Raw genomic sequence first — 19383 nt, forward strand, 5'->3', positions numbered from 1 at the left:
ATAAAATGCATGCCCTAGTAATGGCAGAATGACATCATTATTTTAAATCAAACTAGATTTTGAGAACTCTTTATTGTATACATTGTAACTTACTTTGTCAGTTTGGTTACAAGTTTTCTTCAGCTTTATAACTTTTACATGGAAACAGCAGTGTATAAAAGAGCTTCTGAAAACTGAATTAAGGTCTTATTTTGTGGATCCCTGAAATTTTTGCTTTTTAGTATTTTTATTGAAAGTATCCATTTTAAATTAATTCGGAAAGTTTATAAGCACCAAAGTCCGATTAGCCAACTTTCAGCAAACAGGACATGTAAGGGATAATTTGCAAATGGCCGGACAGGGTGCAAAATGTAAAACACAGATGCAAGCCTCCATGTTTTTCACACCTTGTACCATGCCCCACCAGGAGCTCCTTCAGATGCAGGTCTAAAGTGCAAGGACCTTCCCATTTTCAAGTCGGGGGGGACACAGAGGCAACCACTACCCCACCACATAACTTAAGTGCCATTCATACATAAATTAGAAAGTGACAGCAGATACATAGTGCAAGAAGGCCATATCCTTACTGCCTGCCATAGTCAGGCGGTAATACAGGACTGCCTCGGGCCTACTGGCGCAAGGTGCAAAGCACAGCTATGCCACAGATACAAATAATGAGCAACATTTGTTTGACTGATTAGCAAACCACCTGCAGTGTACATATATATGCCATATGTGATGCATTCTGATGTATTTCATCCATCACGTAGCTCTCTGAAATTTGTCTACCTTATCTATTGTGGCTGTGTTGTTTTTGTGTATTTGTTTGTGGTTTCTATAAGGCAGATCCTATGTTAAGGTGGCCATACACGGGCCGATTCTAGCTGTCAATATCGGTCCCTTACACTGATTTGGCAGCTAATCGGCCCATGTAGGGGCACTAACGACGGGCCTGCCTGACCAAAATCAGCCAGATATCGATCGGGCAGGTTAAAAAATGTAGTCGGAACCGACTTTGCCTATACCCGTCGTTATAAACAACCGAATTAGCCTGGATTCTCCCGATATCGCCCACCCGTAGGTTGGGAATCCGCCAAGCGAGTGGATCTGAAGGTGTATGGCCATGTTTAGTTTTCAGCTCCAGGGATTCTTCTTTGACTGGTTTCTGTCAGCGGTGTAGCTCTAAACACAATACCATTGTTCCAATACACTAGGCTCTCTCAAGGCAATAGGTCCTGTAAGACCTCTTTCATGTGTCTCTGGAAAGTATAGAAAACGTTAGTGGTGGCTCCAACAATATCTTGGGGCTAATGGCATAACACAATATTACTGGACACCATTACATATTCTATCTAGGGCCCCAAAACATTGCTATGTTGACCAGTTCTTCCAGGTTACATTGAAATTGCTCATTAGTTAGAGAATTACTGGTCTCTCTATACTCTTGGGTCCTCCAGCAGGGTCTGCTTCTTCTGTAGTTACACCCTTACTTGGGGTATTCTAACGAGCAGATAGAATCCCAAGGGGTATATAGTCTATTATAGTATTAAAAGTATTTCACTTTGAGGTAAAGTATACAAATCAGGTTGCAGGAGTGCTCTTGATAATCTACACACAGGTGGATGGAGCCATATTTCTTTCTCAAAGATAGTATTGCCCTTTGCAGTATTCTCTTGAGATCCTCTCTGTCTTTGGAAATTTGTCTTGGCTTTTTCCTGACTGAAGTGAAATTGGATAAGTGGATGGTGCATTTCACACTCGTAGTACATCATGGGTCCATTTCATCAGTAGAAAAGGCCCGCTGCCCCCAAAAGTATGACAAAGTATGGGGAGGATGGGTCGAGGCTATGGAATAGCATCACATAATCTTGTCCCAGGGAATCCGAATACCACTGAGAACCCCAGAGTCCACTCCACCCTCTGCGACGGAAGCCTTAACATAACCTTGAGTAGGTTGTTACTGATTATATAAGTCAATGTACTGTATATATCCTGACATGAACAGAATACGTTTGTAGAACCAATGTCATAATGTTTAATGTTGTTTTATGTTACAAATGCATAAATAAAAACCTTTGAAAAAAAAAAGAAAAGGCCCGCAGATTATTGCTCTGCTGCACTCCTGAGGAACAGGTGAATTCACAAAATTAAAACAAGCAGACTGAACATGAGTAAAGTAATTAATGTTCTGTACATGGTAGTAGTAGACCAGCCTCTTTTTGCACCTAATCTATTTTAAACAAGGGACTACCATGACTAGCAATCAAAAAAAAGTCCTGCCCGGTTTTCCTAATTTGGAAAAATGGGCAGGCAGTTCTGAAAACCAGGCTATTCGGGTCAAAACCAGACGTGCTGCAACCCTATGGCCAACCACTGGTGATATTAATTGTTGAATCCATATTAATGATTATCATGATGAAGAATGTTTAAGGCAGCATCTTTGCATGTCTTATATGTGTTAGAGTAGTTTTCACAGCTGTGCAACAATATTATAGCTCTCATATTTAAATACATGCATAAAGAAGTATAGGAATAGATTTATAGTTAATTCAAATGTGTGGCTGTATTTCGTGCTATGATCTTTTTTATTATGTTTGTATGTGACTAATAAAGTTTCTTGCAGGAAAGTATATTTGGAAGAGGTAGAGGTAAAAAATATGTTTAGAAGAGGAAGTATTCTGTTTGTCCAAAGGCCAAGAGTCCATGCTGTTTGTTGCATGCTCAGAGTTTAATTTACCTGTTGCAGAAGTGTTGTGAAAACAGCAAGTCAAGCTGTGTGTCCGCACTCTGAACCAGTTTAACAGATATATATATATCCAAGGCATGTAGAACCGCTTCACACAGGACTTATCCCGCCATATTCTGTATTTAGGTTTGTTCTCACAACGCTGCTTGTTACTTTGAGAAAGGCTGGTCTTCCAGCCGAAACGTCAGTCTTTGTTATTTGCCTGAAATAAATTCTTTTGTTAAATATAAGTCCTGTGTGAAGCGGTTCTACATGCCTTGGATATCTATGCTACTTTTTTGGACTGCACCCAGGCGATGGATCCTTTGTTAGTCGTGAGTGCCGATCCGTTTGTTGTTTGTATGTATATATATATATATATTACTTTTATTATAATATTAAATAATAAAGTAAATAATATTATGATTATAATATTATGACAGAAAACAATAATGTATTTAAAAATGTTTGTTAACTATGAGTTACCGCTAAGCATGATGGGAAATGTAGTTCAAACGTGTGGACTGAGTGAGCATAATATGTGTTACACTGTCTACACTGCAGTTTTTGTTGTTCAAAATTAATTATAATGTATATTTTGTTTGATATATTATGTAGGCCTAAACTGCTGAATATTATGTGATTTACATTAATAATTCATATCTTAACGCCATAGATTGTATGCTAGAGAAATACGTTCTAAGTCCGAACGCAGGAAATCAGCCGCACAGAATGGGTTAATCGTCTGACTAACAACTAGGGGAAAGATCATCTGTGACAGGGTGTGGCACAAAAGCCTTGGGTCCTAGTAGGGAAACCTACGGCAAATAAAATGCTTGAGTTAGCAGTTTTAGACTGCCGTGTGTCAGGAAGGATAAAGGGTGGGGGATGGTAGCAGTTTGGAAAGGCTACAATTTAATATGTGCAGATGTTATGAAGTAATGAGCTTGGTATTAGGAGGGTACATTGATGGGAAGCAGAGGATTCCTGAATTAGCAGTCATTAGTAAGTGTCAAAAGAAGGCTGCAAATGGAGAGCTGCTGTACAAGGCTACAAGATCATTTATATTTCTTTCCACAACAGAGAGCAAATTGCCATGCTGGAATGGATGGCCAGGCCTGCACTGTGGATTCCGGCAAATTCCAGAGAGGCTGCTGTAAAATGGCAAAAACAGTTTATTACTCTTTAGATGGCTGGGTGACTGTTTGTTTCTCTATACACTTGAAATGTCTTTAAAGGAGAAGGAAAGGCTAATAAAGAGTTAATCTCAAGCTGCAGGCATACCTTCAGTTGTGTCAATAGTGCCCTTAAAGGGGAAGGAAAGGCTAAGTCACTTGGGGGTGCCAAAATGTTAGGCACCCCCAAGTGACTTAGATCGCTTACCTTGTACCCTGGGCTGGTGCCCCTGTTAGGAGAAAAAAGCACCAACCCGGGGTACCTGTAGGAAGCGCTTCCTCCTTCCTTTCTCTTCTGCCGGCGAAATCCGTCGGCCGGCGCATGCGAAAAGGAAGGAGGAAGCGCTCGCAGCTACCCCGGGCTGGTGCTGTTCTCTCCGTACAGGGGCACCAGCCCGGGGTATGAGGTGAGCGATCTAAGTCACTTGGGGGTGCCTAACATTTTGGCACCCCCAAGTGACTTAGCCTTTCCTTCTCCTGTAAGTCTCCCCATATTTTTCCTGTTCAGATGATCAGAAGCCAAACAGGAAGAAAAAACGCTGAGCTGTGTAAAGAAAGTTCCCATAATGCCTCCTGCACAGACACCGGGACCAAGTGAACATTCTCATTCTCAGTTAGCTAGACTATGAGTCAGCTTCCCTGAAGGGAAGGGAGCAGGAGAGAGGAGAGAAGAGAGAACTGCGTGTCTCTGGCACAAGAATTACAGACACAAGAAATCTTTTGACAGAGAACTCAGTGCTGCATTTCTGTGAGTGCTTATGGCTGTATTTATATAGACCTTTCTGATAAAGCTTACTTAGTTTTTACCTTTCTTTCTCCTTTAAATGTCTTAACTAGTGGATGTCGCTTGTCCTGTTTTAAACCAGAAAACTTGCTTTTTTCCTTGGTGCTGTCTAGTTTAATATGATCGTCTACAGTGCCAATACTAAGGTTAGACAGCACAGGCTTTCTAGGGCACAACTGGAGGAAAACTTTATTGTGAGTGGGGTTTGGTGGTGAATGGGCAGGCTGTGAGTTGCGGTCACATCAGAAAAGTCGCAGTCGCATGAAAAAAAGTTGCGTGCTTAAAAAAATCATGTAGCCACATTTCGCAAATTGTTCCCCGTTTTGAAGTGAAACAGGACAGATTCGCTCATCGCTAGTCACAATTCTTTTTTTTTTTACACCAGCAAAAAGTTTGTCAGTACACCAGGTTATTATGCAAGACAGGAATTCCAAATTAAGCACCAACAGGCCAGTTGGACCCTGCCACCAGGCACTGCCTAATAAGCAGTTTCAGTCTGTGTTTATGAAAATTTGTTTCCAAAGATTAGGTCAGACGCTAAAATGATTTTGCTATGGGCCTCAGTGATTCCTAGTTATGCCAGTGAGCACACTCAACTTCATTTCAATACAGATGGAAGAAAGATGTGTAGTCTTTTTTGTACAAAACAGCTATTATGGCATTATCAATCGTGGTCTATCCCCTGCTAAAATCTCCTCTGATCCAAAAGGTACAGAGGTTTGGGTTATGAAGTACAAAAGAGATTGTATAAAGGGAAGGTGTAGAGCAGCGTTTTTCAACCACGAGATGTTGCCTGGTGTGCCGTAGGCAGGGCCGCAATTTTTACTTTCAAAACCTTTAATAAAATCCGGGCCCTGTCATTGGTTGCGCCCCGTGTGTACGGGTGACGTCAGTACGCACGGGGCGCAACGTTATAAAAGGGCCTGTGTGCAGTCGCGTGTAGGCAGAAGTGCAGAGGCGGCGCGCGTGAGGGGAAGATGCTGCTGAAGGCGCCGAAGAGCAGAAGTAAAATGCTGCTGGGCACCAATGTATTAGGGGGGGGCCACGGGGCACACTGACTTATGGGGGCACTGCTGCTGGGCACCAATGTACTAGGGGGGCTGGCTCTTGGCACCAATGTACTGGGGGGCACTGCTGCTGGGCACCAATGTACTAGGGGGGCACTGCTGCTGGGCACCAATGTACTAGGGGGGCACTGCTGCTGGGCACCAATGTACTAGGGGGGCACTGCTCTTGGCACCAATGTACTAGGGGGGCACTGCTGCTGGGCACCAGTGTAACCTGGGCACTGCTGCTGGGCACAGAGTTAAATTTTTTAACATTTTCTAATGGTGGTGTGCCTCGTGATTTTTTTCATGAAACAAGTGTGCCTTTGCCCAAAAAAGGTTGAAAAACACTGGTGTAGAGAGACAAAGTGATGTTGTCAATAGTAAGAGGGGCAGGAAAAAGGGTGGAGTTATGTGACCACATTTGGCAGGGCATATGTTACTTTTAGTTTGACAAGTATAGCTCATATAGCTTCACTACTGTTACATTTCAGAACTTGTTTGACAGAGAGGGCTGGCCATTGCACCTTTGCTTCAATCAAACTAATAGGTGCATTGGAAATAGGTACAAGAAACAAAATATCTGGTCCTTTGGTAAATTCGACTTGTGCTTAATTTTGCACCTAGCTCTGTGTCAACAAATGGTACACAAAGCCCAGCATTTGTTTTTAGCAACCATTTTGCTGTTCAGAAGGTAAATAAGGAAATAGAGGAAGAGACAAGAGAATGTATTAAAGAAAGAGAAAAGTACACTGAAGTCCTCTATCTATGATAGAGGCAATTTTATTGCCATAGCTTTCACTTGCTGCAGTTGGGGAAAGAACCGCAAGAGCAAAGCTGGCTATACTCATGGCGAGGTCACCAAATGAGGGGATATGCCCACCCTGAGGTGGGGTGATCAGATTGTTTAGCACTAAGTCCAATGACTGGATCATAATTTTAGGCAGGCAGTGGGGACAAGGACCACATCAAAGCACCAGTGCAGTCCTAGATCTGTCAGCAAAATTAAACCTTAAGTCCATTAGCTGCCACCTTAAATGGGCCAATAAGCAGCCAGAAGGACTGAGTTAGCAGCTTTTATTGACCCTGTACAGCCAGTGAAGAAGGGCCTGTGTGCTTGAAACGTGGGGTTATGTTGTGTCCTACAGCTGTTTGAAATAAAGATCTACTTTTTTTTTTAAAACTTTTACATTGCCTGTTGTAGGATTTCCTTAAAGAGCTGCCTCTGTCTCAGACTGTCTCACTAAAACAATCTTTATCCACACTCATGGCCCTGCTATTGTATTATAATCACACACAAAGTAACATGGTCAGTGGGTTTGGGAGATTTTATATTTACTGCCTGACCACTGTACTCAAAAAGTGCTTCTTTGGCCAGTCAGCTGATAAAGGAATCCACCAAGCAAAGCATTATACAGTATATAAGGAAGAACCCCTTAAGCCTGCACAGAGAGATACTACTATACCAGCACAGAACATTTTAGGGTACAGTAGCCAGAATATTCTATACTGATGTAAGGTGCAAAAAAAAGTAAACAATGAAGCACTGATTAGTCTCATTTGTGCAGGGGAAAACCACTTTCATAATAATAAATACAAATAAACAGATAAAGACAGGCTTTTGTGCAAAATAACCTGTAACTGAACATTTTTCTCTAAACTAAAAGAAAATCAATAAGATAATAATAATTACAGTAAAGCATCATTAATAATGGCCTAAAACATCAATGATGAGTATTTAATACAGCATTAAAAGCATGTTTGGCAATAAAGTGGTTAGAGTGCAGTCATTAGCAACATTCTGTACCCAGGCTTACGCCACTTGACATCATAGAAATACAGAACATACATCACAAAATTATATTATACAAAGAAAACTGAACATATTGTATATATTATACGAATACTGGAACTGTTTAGAGTAGAGCCTTACATCAAAGCTGGTTTTATTGTACCAATGCACCAAATCTGAGGTTGCAAATCATTTGTAGAAAAGCAAAAGGACACTGCAATAAGGCAACATCCTAAGTGCAAAGTTTGATGCAGTGTCACCCTCCCAACACCCTTATTGTGTCTCTCAATGACCTTTTTACTTCTTTAATACACCCATCTATTTACATGTAGACAACATTCCTTTTACACTACTGTGTTGAAACATTTGTTCCAGCAGGTCCACTCAGGTCTAAGGGCATAGTCAAAACCCCTGCAGCTCCTCTCATGATCACTGTGTTACTGAAGAAGAGGCTCCATATGAGAGATTACAAAGTATAAAAAGGTCCTTTGATAAGTTCTGGCTCATGTGTGGTCTTCTCAGTGAATCAACTGATATTTGATGTGTATCAGGTTGTGGCCCTTGTGCCAGCGACTGTGGCATTTTCAGCTGTCTCCTGGACCCTTTTCTACAAGTGACAAGAAATATAAGAGACATAATGTAAACCACAAAGAGTACAAGATATACCCTAAAGGGGTGTACCACCAAAGACATATTGTGTTCTCCCATATTACTAACTTTCCTAACATCCATAATCTGTAGGACTCACTGCAATCTTGTTTATGGCCTGCACACTCTCCTAAGACTGCATTGTGCAGAGTTAGGTTTCTAAAGGCAAAGGTCACTTCTCTATCCTAATCCTCCTTGACTTACAGTATCTGATGCCTTTGATACTGTTGACCACTCCCTCCTGATGCAAATTCTGCATTTGCTTGGTATCCATAATCAGACTGCATCCTGGCTTTCTTATTAGCTTTCTGACTGATCCTTCTGTTATTCTAACAAAACCTCATCTCCAGTTCCACTTAATGTTGGGGTACTGAAAGGCTCTGTACTTGGTCCATTATTGTTTTCCCTCTACATTCTGTCTCACGGTTAATAAGCTGCTAACGTGGTACTTCCAGACAGCCCATGTATGGCCATATTAAGTATTGGCAGACAGGGCATAATATGCGATATGGCACAGGGCTGCTGCCACAGTGGCATTGGTGCCATAGTGGGTACTAAAATAGTAATTCTTCATACTGGGCTGTTGTTGCCCTTAAAAATATTATTACTAATATCTTATATAAGCATGTGTGTTCGAATCAGTCCTACATCCACTTGTTTAGTGACTGAGCCTAACAAGTGGATTTGGCTGTGTTTGGCCAGCTTAAGCATTTTGTTTTACATTATGATTAAATTGGGTTCTATATGTGAGTACTTTTTGTAGGCTTTTATCGGCTAGTACTCTTTTAGGCAACACAGGCCTGCAATACCTGCTATACCTGTGGCTAATATCTGAATACTATCATAGGTGTTGTTGCTTTGCCTACACAGTCATGAGGTGCTGACCTCTTGTTGAGCTTTGCCCTATTTGTTTACGTACAGATGGAGCACTGTGGGTCAAAACTAGGTTCAAATCCTAGGACAGCGCCTCCCTTCTTATCTGAAAATGGATATGAGCAAATTTTTCGTGCAAGAAACAGCCTGTTCTGCACAGACAAAGAATAATACCATCATAATATATCTTACTATGTATTATGCAACCACATGTCTGTTCATAACACAATTATGTATACCTGATGAAGGGAGGCTAAAACTCACTATGATTTGTCATCTTATTCATATCTTAATAAATATACAATCACTTATTTACCAGGTTCATGGCCAGCCACCCCAACCCCCCCACCCTTAACTGCACGGAAAAAGCCGCGAATGAGCACATGCACGTGCTGACAACGGGGTTGGAGTTTAACAACAAGCAGGTTGTAGGGGAACAAGGGCCCATAGTAGTGAGCTAGGCAACAGAGCTACATGCCAATTGCCTCCCCACCATTACACCTAGGCATGTGCCCCTTCTGCCTGCCCCTAAGTTTGGCCCTATGTTGCTTGCACCCAGATATTCTTATCCACAGAGGTCTCAATATTCAAATTATTTCTACCTGTTTGTTGCCAACAGACTTGTTTATACTTTAAAGTGATACTGACACTAAAACTCTACGCTTCAAAATATTAATATGCATAAAAAGTTACCTATAGATCCTGTTGATCATATTTTAATGGTAGGTTTGCTTTTGCAAGTAATTGTTACTTGAAATTCCTAAACCTGACTGTCCTTTTCAGTTATAGCTTCTAATGCTAATGGACTACCACAAATATGACAGTCCCCTCGAAGAGGAACTTAAGGGTTCAAATAATTTAAAAGCACCTGGCAAATACTATTAAGGCAAAATTAAATATAGCATGCAAAGACAATGTTATGATAGAAAGATTACATTTCTGATGTCAGTATCTCTGTACTAGTAAGCTTATGTTAAATTGATACATTAGGATATGCTGCTGTATTAGGATATTTTGCATTGTATCTGGTGTGCCTAGCAAACAGGGAGTAAGCAACAGTCTCTAATATATAGGAAGTGGAACTTACCCTCATATGTAATAAAAGGCTCTAAGTTTTCCTACGAGCAGTAACCCATAGCAACCAATAAGATGTTTGCTTTTAAACAGGTGACCAGTAAATTCTACCTGCTGATTGGTTGCTATGGGTTATGCTGCTGGTCAAACATAGTGCCTTTTATTACACAAGCCCCATAATGTTTTATTTATATTAATCGTTAGCATTGGTTACCTATAGAAATTTTCAAGCATTCTACTAAGATGTCTACTACAGTATGACTTCTCCCACTCATATACCATCATTAATAGGAGGAAAGTTCTGTACTGTACCCTCTATCCAAATACATTTTCATACCCAGTTGTCATTTGTACTTACATTTGTGATTTTTTTCGACTGCTTCTATTTTCTTCACTAGGTCCAAACGATTTAAATGTGTTAAAAGATCTTTTAGTTTCCCAAGACTGGTTTGGCTCAAGCTTCCCTCTCTTTCCATTTTTAAAAGTATTTCTAACATTGACTGCAAGGCAAAAAAAAAGGAGAAAATTGTCTCTAGAAAACAGCTTTGGAGAAAAGCTAGAAAGGCACTGAACAGCTTAACTGCTGAAAGCGAAATCAATCACTGAGTAGGGATAGCAGTATCATTAACACTGTGTGCTAGTAACCACTCACTGAATGAAGACCAGTAATGATGTTTTATACTAGTAAATACAATTAGTCTCTAAAATGATGTGATAAAGGTTGGAATATTGTTGATGATTTATGCTAATATTAAAGATACTAATATAGTAATAAATAAATCCTTTAGAGCAGAGTCCTCTTATGAACTTAGCTCTCTATCAAAGAGCAGTTTGAATGGTGGGACTAAGCTTAAAGGGGCAGTATACCCCCTTGTACAACATGAGTGCAATAATTAAGGCTTGTGTTAAATATACATTTTGCCTATTGTTTTTCTCATGAAAAAAAATCTATGTTTTTTGTTACATCTGAAGCTTAATGGGGTTTAACAGGGAAATTGAAGCTGTGCTATGTTTAGTCCTTGCTGGGGAATAAAAACTTAATTTATATTGTACATTTTGCTCTGTCCATTTAGTTTGTGCTGTTATCCTGTTTCATTCTAATGATGTTGTTTAAATTTTTCTCTATTGTCTACTAATAAGTTTCTATATTAATAAATTAAACATGGCACACTTTAATAATGTGCTCCACAATACTGTTTAGTTAACATTCTAATGTCTGTGCTTCCTTAGGTGTTGCCCCCCTCCCCCAATTTAGTCTGGCATTGCAGTGGTTGAACAACCCCATCTATTTATCTGTCTTTGGTTAACTGAGCGCAAACAGCACTTCTGTATCAATTTCACAGCAGTGCTAACCTTTCTGATTTGTTTATTTCTGGCTGTCCTCTCCACCTATGCGTTAAGCCCAAGTGCTGATTCCATTTGCAAGCCCAGGCTGGCTTTGAGGTGTGCACGCTTGACTCTTTCAGCATCAGGTGCCACAGAATGCATGTCTAAACCCTCCGCTGTAAGCAATTGCTATTTTTTTCAGAATATCACTGCCGAAAGTCTAAGCGTATGTTATGGACCTGGTTTCCATTTTTATGATACTTTTGCAGTTGGCCCATACTTACAATATTTCTATTCAATTTCAGCAAGAACTTCAGATCCTCAATTTGTTTTGTTGACAGTTCCAATGAAATGTTATAAAGCTGCACTCTACGAGATAAAAGGTACAGTCTAAAAATAGCATACCGGTATATGGTACTGCACTTGGGTGTCATTTTTAAAGTAGATTTTAACACGGGTTTCATCATATATCGGCACAACTTGTATAAACTGTTTAAACCATTAGTACATGTACATATTCATTTGTTTCAATGGTTGGGTTGAACACAGTCCTTAGCTGGTGGGGTTGGGAGAAGCCATGTTTATATTTTTCACTCAGTGCTGCCCAGTGTTCCTCTTAGTCTCCCATGTGCACAAATATTTATTTTTTAAAAACTAAATGCACAGGGTGATAGATTTATGTGCGCGCGTGAGTGCATGGTTAGGGAGAAACTTTGTCTCTGCCTATTCCTGCCTCTCCATTATTGTATTATTGTGAGCTTTTATCAATATGACATTTTAAAGATCATGTTAAATGTAGAAATGCATTTAAAGGACAAGTTAACCCAGAATATTTTTTTTTTGCATAATAAAAGAAAACTAAATTCTAAGCAACTTTGCAATATACATTCATTACATATTTGTAATGTTTTTTTGAGTTATTTGTATATATAACTGCTATTAAAAGCAGTGTTTGCCTGTCCCTATCTATTCTCTGCCCTGGTGGCTCTGACTCTTGAAACAATGTGACACAAGCCAGCAGACTGACAGACCTGCCTTGCTGGAGGAGACTGACCTTTGCAACATTGTTTAAATAGTAACAGCCAGGAGTTTAACAAATGCTGCTTTCTATAGCAATTACATTTACAAATAACTTTTAAGGCTCTGAAAACTTTTAATAAATTCATATGGGAAAGTTCCTTAGAATTATGTTTTCTTTTATTAGGCAAAAAATTATTTTTGGGGTTGACATGTCCTTTAACGCAATTTAATTTCCTAGTCTTACTGGACCTTTAGAATATGTTGTATTCACAGCTCACCTGTATAAAGAGATATGTGCACGTTGTTTTAGGTCTCTTTCCATTTGCTCCTTTGTTGTTTTCAGTTTATTGGTGAGTAGGTCTATTCTTCTAATTCTGTACAGCAGCTCTTTCAAAAGTGACAGGTCCTCCTGAGTAATGTGTCCTCTCTTGTGTAGACAGTGGAATAGCTGCCTTGCATAACTGATGTTCTCTGTATCATGTGCTGTAATTTTCCCTTCACACAGAAAGATCATGGCATCTTTTTCCTCTGTCGTTATGTTCTCACTGATGTCAAGAAGCACTTCCTGTATATTACCATTCATTATTTAGACCTGACTCTTTGGAGAAAGAAGTGGGATAAGTAACCTCATAAATGTAACCAGCTTTGCTGCAGAAAACGTTTTATAAATGAACAATTTTTATACGTCTTATATCTACAGGTTTATGATAAATGTCACCTATGTTTACATCCTTTTACATAATTAAGCAATCTGATTATATAAATATCTGATTATACTGTAACACCGCATTTACCCCCCTGGGCAACAGCACCAGTGCCAGGGTTCCAGTTACCTCCTTAAAGGGAAATTTATTCTCAAATGAACTATAAATATTTGCAGAATTCATTTTTGCTAACAAAATGTATTTCCTGACTACAAAATGATTTATTTGGATGCAGAATTTTACGTGAACAAACTTTGTTTTGTGGCTATAAAATTAAATTTGTGCACTTGAAAAGACCTTATTGTGGTTGTAAAATGTATTTTGCCTTGGCAAATCCCTACAGTGTTGCATTATCATGATTTAGGCGAGTACTGTCTACTCCAGAGATTCACCTACCTCCTGCCTTGGTCCAAGAAGAGGCTTGGTAAACAGTGCAGAGAAGGCAGGTTGAGTATGACTTCTTACTATTATTTGCTAATGCTGAGTTCCTCTCTGTTGGGGATATTAGATAGATAGATCTCTATAACTTAAGTCTGCTAAAAATAATTTAAATATTGAATTAACCCAATAGGATTGTTTTGCCTCCAATAAGGATTAATTATATATATTTTAAAAAACAGAATTATTTGCTTATAATGGAGTCTATGGTAGATGGGCTTCCTGTAATTCGGAGCTTTCTGAATAATGGGTTTCCGGATAAGGGATCCCATACCTGTACTTAACTGACACAGTTAGTGATCATTATGTTAATAACAGGAAAAGGAAGGCAGATTTTTGTTTTTTAGAAAGTATCACCATATGCAAAACAATCAAACGTAAAGTTATTTTTTTCAATTAAATAAGGCTTTTGCACAACTAATTAATCCTGATAACATTTTATAGAACCACCTTTTGGACACTGTTTGCATATTCTTCCAGGTAAACTTTTTGTAGAATATCAACGTGGCACTTCTGCACCTTAGTTCAGTGGCATTACTAGATGTTACTGGGCCCCACAGCAAATTCAATTTAGGGCCCCAATACATTAGTAAGTTGATCTGTTCTATCAAGATATATTGAAATTGCTCATGAATTAGGGCCTTACTGGGTCCCAAAACTCCCGGGTCCACCTGCAACTGCATGGTCTGCTTCCTCTGTAGTTACGCCCCTGCCTCAGTTTTTAAATAGTGCCCCAGATTCTCAGTTGTATTGACTGGCCCATTGCAGGACATTCACCTTCTTGTTTTTAACCCAGTTTAGTGTTACTTTTGCCATGTGTTTGGGCTAATTATCCTTTTGATAGCTTAACAGGTAAGATAGCACTACCATGCCTTTAGAATAGTAACCTGGCCAGTGTATTTTTTTAATGAAAAGAGAATTCAAGATTAGAATCTGGGGTCACTATGGGTCCCTTACAAGTTGACCTTTACCGTGGTTATTGCCCTGTCCTTGTTATTACTGCAATCTCTATAATATATAAATGTATGGGGTAATGTTCCCTATAATTTTAAGAACCCACAGAGAGGTTCAATAGATAGAACTTTGCTATCATGGGCAACTAACCACCCCAAAATGGCTTTCTACTGGCAATGATAAGAAAGCCCTTTGCATCACTTTAGTAATCCGAAGTCGTGCAAAGTTTCCTTCTGCAGGCAACTTTGTGCGACTTCAGAAAATGAAGCGATGCGAAGGGATTTCCACATGTGACTCCTATTGTTGCTGGTGGAAAGCCATTTCGGAGCGGTAGTCTATTGCATCTGACTGAACCGTTCCTTGGGTTCTTACCATAAGCCCTTTCTCAGCTATGTGTGAAAAAACAATCTTTGGTGTACACATTTTAAACTTGTGTGCACATTTTTAAAAATAGTGCGCTCAAGTCAGAATAAAGGCAAACATTTTTGTTTTATTACAAAAATGTTTGTGTGCACCACAATGTCGCGTGTGAACTGGCCTTAAAATGTGTGTACATATATACAGTAAGAAAAACAATTCTCTTTTTCCATGCTTCAAAATAAAATACTACAGAAAACAATTAAAAGGACCGGTAACACCATAAAGTGAAAATCATTTTTTTATATTTAAAGTTCGTATCTGTCCAGGTTTTCTAGATATGTAACGTGGTCATCAAAAGGACCAGTCATGACATGAGAATTAACCTGCCAGGATGATTTTTTTTTTTTGAGCCCTTCAGCTGATGTTAATGGATAATACTGTATATAGTCTTTATTTATAGTCTATAAAAGCGGCCCCTTCTTTAAAGCCCACTTTCTATGAGCTACTGTCCCTGTATGTGTTTCTAACGAGGGGTGGGCTTGTTTTAAGCACGGTAGGAGGGGTATAGCCTATCACAGCTCTGCAGTCACACAAACAAAGAAAAGGCTTCAGTTCCCCGTCAGGTCAGCCTAGCTGCTGATTGGTTCCTATCATACAGGCAGGGGGCTGAGTGCTGCCGGCTCCCCTGCACAGCCTGGGAATGAGGCAGCAGGAAGTGGAACAGATGGGCAGGACTAGTAGGGTTTTTGGAGAAATATTCAATTAATCAGCCTCAAACACAACTTTTTACTCTCCTTTTTTAAGAGAGAATTATGCACTGATACATTCTTGGTCTCTACACAATATGTCCCCTTTAAAGGTCAACACCCAGCATCCAGCAGTTAAAGGCTTTCTACAGGATGCTGGGAGCTGTAGTCCAACAACAGCTAGAGGTGCTGCTTGTTGGACAGGTCTAGAATTCAGGGCCGCTCCTGTCGTTCTCACCTTGCCTCAGGCGGCTGAGAGCAGCTAGTTACCAGGGGCAGCAAAAAGCAGCCTCTCATAACTTTAAGAGATGAATTCCTGTTTTAAATGGAAATTCGTCTCCTCTAGTGCAGAGAGCCCCCCCAGAACCCACTACAAAGTGGAAGAGATAAGTGCGGAGTGGGTGGGGGGGCGCAGGTGCAGCAGCCCCAAAAATGCAGCTGCCTGAATTACATAATCCCTACAGATGGGGTCCCCTGGCTTCCTGCATTCCCAGCTCCCCCCTGCTGTACAGAGTATATATATATATATATATATATATATATATATATATATATATATATATATATATATATATATACATACATTATATATATATATATATATATATACAGTATATGCCACATTTTTGTGTTGTGGGTTGCTACATAAGCTAAATATAAACATTAAAGTTTCTAGTGGGTTAAGGTGAGGCAGAAATGTAGGAGAGTGCAATAAACAGATCCTAAAGGCACAGTTTATTTCCTGTTAGGTTTCTGAGAACCGTGTAATGAAGGAAGCAAAAAAGCTGCCTAGCCAACCACTGTATTAAAAGAAGCTGGAAATATTACAATAGTGACTTGTTTACTAAAGCAAAAGAAACATAAAAAAGATGTCTGGCTTAAATTGGTTATATGTAGTTCACTTACTTGCACAGCTTCTCCAGAGGTAACAGTGTAAAGTGAATTCTCGTTCTTACTATAACTGCTTCCGTGTTAGAACTACTTCCTGTTACAATGTACTGCTGCCCTCGGGCTAACCTATAGTAACACCTACAAAATCATAAGTGTCTGTCTAATTAGCCATTACCTCTGAAGGGCCACAGCTGCTCTGCACCATGAACTTTAACTATGCGCGGAATGTAATTTAGGGGCACACTTGAAAGGAGGGTGAAACTGACAAAAACTTACTTTGCCTATTAATTCTGTTTGTCAGAGCATTTCACCCAAGGGTCAGTTTAACATGATTGCCGTTGTAAATTCCATAAGGCAAGTAGTCCAGAATCTACCATAATAATTAGGAGTGTAGAAATCTCTGCAAGTATAGAATGTGCCAACAACAAATTTGTATTTGCCATTGGCTAGTCTAAAAATGGCCATCCGCGCTCAGATTTAAGCTGCCCTTTAGAAAAATTCGGCATTATTTACTTGTGTATGGAGCCCTCTGATGGGCCTACCCAACCAATAACTGGCAGAAAATAAATCAACCAGATGTCAGTTGGGCAGATTTGGTTTTTCAATCGGATTAAGTACAGCATCACCTCATTAAAGTGGTCCTCGCTCCAATGGCTCATATTTCTGTCATTGTAATTCCTAGGGCCAAACAATCAGATTAGCCTGATATCGGCCACCTTAGATGGCCATATCAGAGGAAAGATCCACTTATTTGGCAACTTTTAAGTGGTATCTGAGCCTGGTGGATCAGAGTGGGCTGTGAAAAAGATCACGAATGGGAGGGTCTATGTGCATGCCTGAGTAAAGGAGGTGATCTGTAGGAAGACAAATTAGATTAAGTGAGGAATGGGAGCTCTTGGTTTCACTTTAGTCCCCAGAAGACATAACTCATAAAATAGGTGCCATCTTGGCTCTGTTAAGCAAGTGCAAAAGAGCTCAATCACAAAAGGTGTGGCCAGGTAGGGACCTAGTCATCATGGGTTGTTTTCTCCTTTAAACACAATGTGTGACCTGTGAGTGGGTCATTACTACTGAAAATATAGAAGCAGTAAACACCATGTAGATGCTGCTGGTGGTAAAAGGAACCAAGGAAAGTTTGGAAACTCCCATGGGGGCAGGGGTTGCCCCTCAGGGCAAAGGACTTCTATATTCCTTTTTGTCACCAAAAAGGAGAGCTATACATTAGGGATTCTGCACAATGACAGATGATGGGATAACAGGTCCTAAGCAAATTCTTCTCCTGGAGGCCCTTTATTATTTGCCTACACTCTGTGCAGTCCTCCTACCTATGTCCTTTCAACATGGGACCCTTCATCTTATGACCCAACTCAGTTCTACTCCACTGTCAGTCACTTCTCTGAATACTTTCAAGCAAGCTTTCTGTCTACAATCTTGATGCAGATATAAAATGGTGATGTACAGAAAGTATGTGATAAAATAATAAGAAATAAATGTAAAAGCTGCATTTTTCCACTCAGAACAATCTCTTTGTGCATTTTGCCGGTATTCAAGCCCACTTCCTAAACACGAAATGTAAAAAATTATAATCATTATGTGATCCCCTCTGACTGGGTCTTTTGCAGCATGAGATGAACAGTGTTTTCATTTGCAGACATTGTTATTTACCCAAAGATCCCACTTGCAAGCCTTTCTCTCCTTACTGGCTTTAGGCCAGAGGTGGTGCTTCCTAAAGTGACATATCTCATTTTATTTCATTCTCTAACCATCACGTCACCCTAACCATTTTTCCATGTGCCCTTTTCCAGGGCTGGAACTCGGGGGAAAACATAAGAAACAAGACCCTCTGGCACTTGAAAGGGGTGCAGATTTATCAAAATGTCTGCACTCTTTGCTAAACTCCAAAGCAATTGCTCAACTTTTTTCTTTTTTTACACAAATCCAGCCAGGTACTACTAGTTCAAAGGAGGTGTAATTCCTTACAATACTGGGTGCACAGCTCAAGATATACCTGGCTGCATGTACAGGAATGAAGGCAAGTGAGGTCCTTGTTGTTAGCAGGATGGGACAGAAACAAGAGAACACTTGGTGCCTAGGATGCTAAATTACCATGGTCTACCTCCTCCATTCTCTGCTCATTTTTCTCAGTTTCTCTGTCATTCTCTTGCTATGTATCATTCCCTGCTTATTTTAACAGGACCATCTGAACCAATCTTACCCAGGCTTATTTTACCCAGTTCTCCATGCAGTTTTCACTATTTCTCCACCCAAGACTTTGTGTAAACAATCCCACTCAGGCTACCATTGGGGCCCAAGGTTATGCCACCCCAACCTGCAAGGCACTTGAGAGAGGACATGATTACTCTGTACAAGTACATTACAGGGGATTATAGACAGATAGGAGGTGTTCTTTTTTCCCCATAAATATGATCATCGCACGAGAGGCCACCCCATTAGATTAGAGCAACAGAACTTTCATTTGGAGCAGTGTAGGTGTTTTTTTACAGTGAGGGCAGTGAGCTAAAAATGCGTTTGTTGGTTCATTTTAAATGATAGAGTGAATTATTTTCTATGTAAACAGTGTAATTTAGAAATAAAAAGTACAATATAATATATTCCCCACCTTCTATGCCTTTCTGTAAGTACCATGTTACCTGTATATTCTATCCCCACTTACTGTACCATTCTATAACCACAGTGTGTCATTCTATCCCACTTACTAATACATTTACCATGTCCTGTGCAATTATTTTCACAATTTGTTAAATTATGTCAATACCTTGTGTTGTTTTTACCCCACTTAAACAATGCTTCATTATGTGCCACTGTCTCCTAACTTTCTGTGCTATTG

General features: G+C 39.8%; 1 protein-coding gene across 1 annotated transcript; it reads right to left on the reverse strand.

Annotated features, from left to right (window-relative positions):
• Positions 1-7023: 7023 nt before the first annotated feature.
• LOC105948557 (caspase-8-like) lies at positions 7024-16661 on the reverse strand. The gene is made up of 5 exons (XM_012971426.2): positions 16551-16661; positions 12721-13040; positions 11707-11791; positions 10455-10596; positions 7024-8108 (listed from the first exon to the last, which is right to left on the reverse strand). Coding segments are annotated over exons 2-5 (534 nt in total). The 5' UTR covers positions 13026-13040; positions 16551-16661; the 3' UTR covers positions 7024-8106.
• Between the last annotated feature and the right edge of the window lie 2722 nt (positions 16662-19383).

Source organism: Xenopus tropicalis, chromosome 9 (genome assembly GCF_000004195.4).
Source record: "Xenopus tropicalis strain Nigerian chromosome 9, UCB_Xtro_10.0, whole genome shotgun sequence".
In the NCBI taxonomy this organism is placed as follows: Eukaryota; Metazoa; Chordata; class Amphibia; order Anura; family Pipidae; genus Xenopus; species Xenopus tropicalis.